Source organism: Beta vulgaris, chromosome 2 (genome assembly GCF_026745355.1).
Source record: "Beta vulgaris subsp. vulgaris cultivar EL10 chromosome 2, EL10.2, whole genome shotgun sequence".
Lineage (NCBI taxonomy): Eukaryota > Viridiplantae > Streptophyta > Magnoliopsida > Caryophyllales > Amaranthaceae > Beta > Beta vulgaris.
In genome coordinates, this window is record NC_079203.1 from 43,873,089 (window position 1) to 43,878,669 (window position 5,581).

At 31.7% G+C, this 5,581-nt stretch overlaps 1 protein-coding gene across 1 annotated transcript; it reads right to left on the reverse strand.

Annotated features, from left to right (window-relative positions):
- Window positions 1–2,320: 2,320 nt before the first annotated feature.
- LOC130590527 (cysteine-rich receptor-like protein kinase 25) lies at window positions 2,321–4,668 on the reverse strand. The gene is made up of 2 exons (XM_057393008.1): window positions 4,164–4,668; window positions 2,321–2,845 (listed from the first exon to the last, which is right to left on the reverse strand). Exons 1-2 carry the CDS (start codon window positions 4,533–4,535, stop codon window positions 2,321–2,323), a joined length of 897 nt encoding a protein of 298 aa, XP_057248991.1. The 5' UTR covers window positions 4,536–4,668.
- Window positions 4,669–5,581: the final 913 nt, after the last annotated feature.

The following is a 5,581-nucleotide window of genomic DNA, read 5'->3' on the forward strand; positions in this document are numbered from 1 at the left end:
TCAAATTTTATACTTTATAATTGATGATTAAAGATATTAATGAATAAAATTATATGTTGACATACGTGAAAATCAAATGATCGCAAGAACTCTCTTTATTTGTTTGAATAGGGATATTTTGACTATGTTTTTTAATGCAAATCTTTGACTATTCTGATTGGACTTGAGTAAAAATTGCAAAGTTGATATTTTGAAAAGACGCGTTGAGACAAATCAAATAAAATTCCACCACAATAACTAATTTTTTTTTATGTAATTAATACATTATGAACAATATACTTACTAAATAGTATTAAAAGTTAAAATATTTCTATTAAATAAAACAAATGAAGTATAAAAAAACAGAGGAATTAATAACTTTATATATTAGTAAACGTTAAATTTATAGACTTGTAACTGGAAAAAAAAAAATTGAAGTAAGAAGTATATATATCCAAGTTTGATAAATTTCTTAAGGCTAGATATATTTAACATAATTTTTCTTATAACAAATATTATTTGTGTTTTGTGTAACAGATAAAGGGAAAACAACACAAGTAATATTTGTATATATACAAACAATAATTGTTATATGCAAATAATATTTACTATACGAAAAATCGTGTTAAATATACTCGTGAAATGTTTATCATACTTTTGTGCATATATTGGAATTGAGGAATAAGAAATCTTAAATTTTGCAAAGTTTGACTCTCAAATGGGAGAATTTTTTTAAAAAATATCACTCTTGTTTTGATGTGGGATGCAAGTAACTCCAAGAGCCAAAGTACCGCATTATTCTAATCACTTCTCTATCCTATTGCTGACAAAAACTTAGCTGTACTTATATATGATATTATTGGATCAAAAATATATATATGATCTTAAGTTACAACAAATCTACACCTGTAAATGCAATGTTAAAAAAAAACATGTCTCTCATAAATTAATTAAATATACAAACTATTAATTTGATTTTATTAAAAAAAACAATGAAAATTACAAATATTATAATATTTGTTGGCAATATTATATCTTTTGTTGTCTCTATAACTGCATTATTTAATAATTTTTGGTTGCAATAGGAAAAAAAAAATTGAATAATTGGTTGTTTCTCTTAAGTTTTCTAAATCCTTGTCAGTGCTTATTTGGTTGTAATTAGAATTATTTTCCTATAAAACTTTACAATTTGTGGAAATTTAATTCATAGGAATTTATATAGGAATTGTGAGTGATCAAGGAGTGGGTAGGTAACCCGTCAAAAAAAAAAAGGGGGGGGGGGGGGTGGGGTGGGGGGTGGGTAGGCAAATAATTTATTACATTTTGTGAGAATTTTAAATTTTCATGAATTTTCATTATCCCATTTTTCCCACTTCATATCAACCAAACAACTAACAAAATCAAAAAACATAAGAAATTTCATTACGTACATAATTTACTATATACCAAACAAACACTTAGTATTATTGAAAGTTGTGCACTACTAATACTATCAACCTTTTTTTTTTTTTGGCTATTCTTAGCTATCATACCTCCAATAAAAGTCTCACACATAAATTATGTACTCGTATGAACTTCAAATTAAAATTACAAATTGTCAAAAATTAGTTAAATCGACACATCATTCCACCCATGCTTGGAACGGGTTAGAAAAACTAGTTATAGTAGATAGGAAAAATGAGAGTCAGTTACTCATTATTGCTAGAGTTTTTAGCATGAAGTTAAGGGTGGGGAAAATATATATCTCCTTTTTTTTTTCAAGACTTCATATTGTATCGTCTATTTCAAGTATCTAATCTTCTCTTTGATATTCTTTAATTGATACTATGGAAATTTAGAGTTAGTTCACTATAAAATTGTCTAAGGTTAAGTTGTACCTACTAAGGATTAATGTCATCTGACCCTAATCCAAAAATTACATATTTCTAAAAGATCATATCCTTCTTGCATCCCTTATTAGTTTACCCTATTTTTTTGACACATAATATTAGGTGAATTAGTATGTGGATCCCAAAAAGAAAGAGCAAGTATTAATTTATTATGGGCCAAAAGATCGAAGGATATATAGTGAATGCTTTATGTAAAAGATGATCATATAAAACTTGTGAGTCAATTCCAAAATCAAAAGAAAATGGGTAACTAATAAGAGATAACTCAAAATGAAAAGTGGGTAAACTAATAAGAGCTAAATTATAAAATTATAAAATTTATGGAACCAAAAAGAACTTGTCTAAATTATAAAATTGTTAGCCTTTAAGGGCTATAGTCCCAAAAATCAATTATAGTTTTTCAATGAACAAAGGGGTGAGGAAACTTAGCTAAGAATTATCTTTTAATACTGTTATAACATTAAACAGAAGAACAAGAAGAATACAAATATAAAGATTTGAATTGAAATCAAACATTGACTTCCATCACTAGTGTTTAATTGTGGTGACAAAATGGGAGGAGAAGCCATGGAAGAAGGTATAGGGCTTGAGGATATATTAACGAAACGTTGTAGAACATCATATCTCATTTGGCAGCTTGGCGCGAGGTGATAGCTTAACATCAAGCTAGAGTTCGCACATTCAAGCGTATAATTCAATGCATCCATTAAGCACTCCTTGCACTCCTCCCTACTAATATCAGGAGTACATTGCACCAAACAATCTACTTTTTGATACTCAAAATAAGTCATTTGTTCCATAGCAAAGTAGCGCGATGAATTTTTCGATGTAGCTTGATCAATTAGCCCTCTGAAGATTGGTTCAATGGTTCTATTCAACTCGCCTCCATCCGGTATACTGATCTGACATTCACGATAGTAGGGCTCGAGCTCCATCTTGGCGAATATCGGACGGTTAGCATAGCGTAACAAGCATTCCTGCCATAAGGAACAAATTGTTAATTAACCCATTAGAAGAAAAAAAAATCAGTGAAGTTATTGATAGAGTATAAATCTATTCATAAGGCCTCAACCATCAGCTTAAGCTTTTGGTTGAGTTGGTCCTTTGACATGGTATTAGAGCCCGAGTTATGGGTCTCGTCTAAACTGGGTGTTTGATAGCTACTGGATAAGGATTTACCTCGACAGGATGTCCAACCCCTAAGAGGATTATTGCTCTAACCTTTCCAGTTGGCTCTGAATTTCTAAGGACACTCACAAGTGAGGGGGTGTGTTGAAACTCATTAAGTGCCCACTTGTGAGTGTCCCACATTGGAGAAAGAGGAGAGAATAAACCACTTTATAAGATAAGGTGTTACTCCTCCTATCACCAATTGGTTTTAGGATGGAACCTCCTAGCTTGTAAGTGAGCTAAACTCTCCTCCTCCTTATTGGGTTACCCAGGCCCATTTTCATATAATCTAAAAACTAACATGGTATCAAGAGCCAGCGTGACAAAAGGTCACGGGTTCGAATCTCATCCACCCCTCCTTTCGCAGTGGAATATTTATCGTCAGGTATGAGGGAGACTTGTGCTGCATCCACACTTCAAGCCCAAAGGGCTCTTGCCTGAGGGGGCGTGATAGAGTATAAATCTATTCATAGGGCATCAACCATCAGCTTAAGCTTTTGGTTGAGTTGGTCCTTTGACAGTTATTTCTTAGGTATATATATATATATATATATATATATATATATATATATATATATATATATATATATATATATATATATATATATATAAATGAGCAAAAACTTTCTAAAATGAGCAAAGCAAAGTAACAAATTAGCATAAACATAAAATGAGTAGAAAATATTAAGTTATCAAAAACGTAAAATGTACTAAAATGTAAAAGAAGAAAAACGTAAAATGAGCATAAAAAAGTTCAATGAGAAAAAAGGTAAAATGAGCAAAACGTAAAATGAGCAAAAACGTTGATAAATGAGCATAAAATTGTTAAATGAGCAAAGAGCAAAAATATAATGAAGTGATCAAAATTTTCGTAAAATGAGGAAAAATGAGTGGTTCTCACGATTCTCATCATAAGGGTGGTTCTCATATGAACTTAAACATATATATATAATTGAGGATAACCTACTTAAATTTAATATTTCCTTGCTCATCTTTATTTATTTTTATCTGCATTAATATGAATTTAGGATTCGGCACATTTTTTTTAATGAGAGCGAAAAAGTAAAAAGGAAAAAGTTGCGAGAAAGTCTTTTATTATATGAAACAAAGGGGGGAGGGGGGTACCTCATAAGTGACTTTGGCCTCTTTGGAGGAGCAAAGCTGCGCAAGATTCTTTGCAGCGTCCTCGACGCAATCGTGGCAAATCCGGAGTGGGAGATCATTTCGACAGTCGTAAAGGGCATAGACTTTGTTGGTGGCTTCATCATCTGAGCCTGCAGTGAAGGTGGAAAAGGTGTTGAAAGAGGAGAGGGAGGTAAGATTTGAGAAGGCCTTTAGGAGGTTTGAGTGGTAGGGGCTATTCTCAGTATAGTTTGCTTTTGGGTCACATTTCCACCCCAAAAAGATGGGACTTTCTAGACAAGTTGTTGGATTAATGAGATATAGAGATGTTGCAAAGAGGAGTAGAAGAGGGGAAATGATTTGCCAGGCCGCCATTGATATTTAGCTGATAGAATTATGTGAATTCTAGTAGACTGCTTAACGAAATTTTATAACGATTGAGAGGTCATTCACGTAAATTTCATGGCCAAGATATACTAATTAACGAACTAAACAAGCAGGTAAAAAAAAACCCCGAATCTTAATATTCTGCCATGATTTGTTTTCTCATATAAATGTGTATTACTTATGTATCAAATTTTCTTATTGTTTGATTATAATAATATGATTTTAGAATTTGTTCTAGAAAGGTAGACCATAGTAATAGAGACATCCAATATAATAATAAAGGAAAAATTGATAGTAAGGGTCTGAACTTTGAATTTTGGGCGATAATTTTCAAAAGGTTTGAACTATTGATTAACCTGTATAGGTTTTTACTTTGGGTACTTTTAAGAGGGTTTAACTTTTAGCGAGACTCAATCACTTGAAACTTGACGATTTTTTAAAAATCTCACCTAGTTCCTACTTCTCTCCCTCAATTATCCCTTCTAACTCACGTTTCACAAATTATGACCTATTACGCCAGTTTCAATTCACTAAAGCCTGCTAAAAGTTAAGACCTCATAAAATTGGATCTATACAGACTAATCAATCATTTAGACCCGTATTATCAACCGTTGAGACCCCTTATTATCAATTTCTCCTAAAATAAAAGAACCCATATCGTGACACGAAAGATGTCGGTTCACAACAAAGACTGCTAATTTATTCTTTCCAAAGCTATGGCTTGTCCTATATGGCTGATTACCTGAAACTACAAATAAATTAGCTAGCATAAATGACCCCTATTTGTTGGGTTTGTAAGTGATTCAAATTATCATTTATTTTTTAGGTTGCTCGTCAAGCTTGTTTCATATTCTCTAAAAATATAACTCGATCAAATGATAAGATAAATTATGTAGGACAGTAGGAGTATAATCAACTCCCTTCGTACAGCTAAGTTTTAGCGGGCAACAGAGACACAAATTCCACGTCGAAGACAAGCACATAAAATATCTTGATGAGGCACCAAATTAAGAAACAATTTATAATCGGTCTAA

What these genes read in the sequence shown, in the direction of transcription:
- LOC130590527 (XM_057393008.1), bottom strand. Translation starts at nt 4,535, where the DNA reads ATGGCGGCCTGGCAAATCATTTCCCCTCTTCTACTCCTCTTTGCAACA. An exon ending in AGGCCAAAGTCACTTATGAG is followed by an intron (nt 2,846 to 4,163) that starts GTACCCCCCTCC and finishes TCCTTATGGCAG; the next exon opens with GAATGCTTGTTACGCTATGC.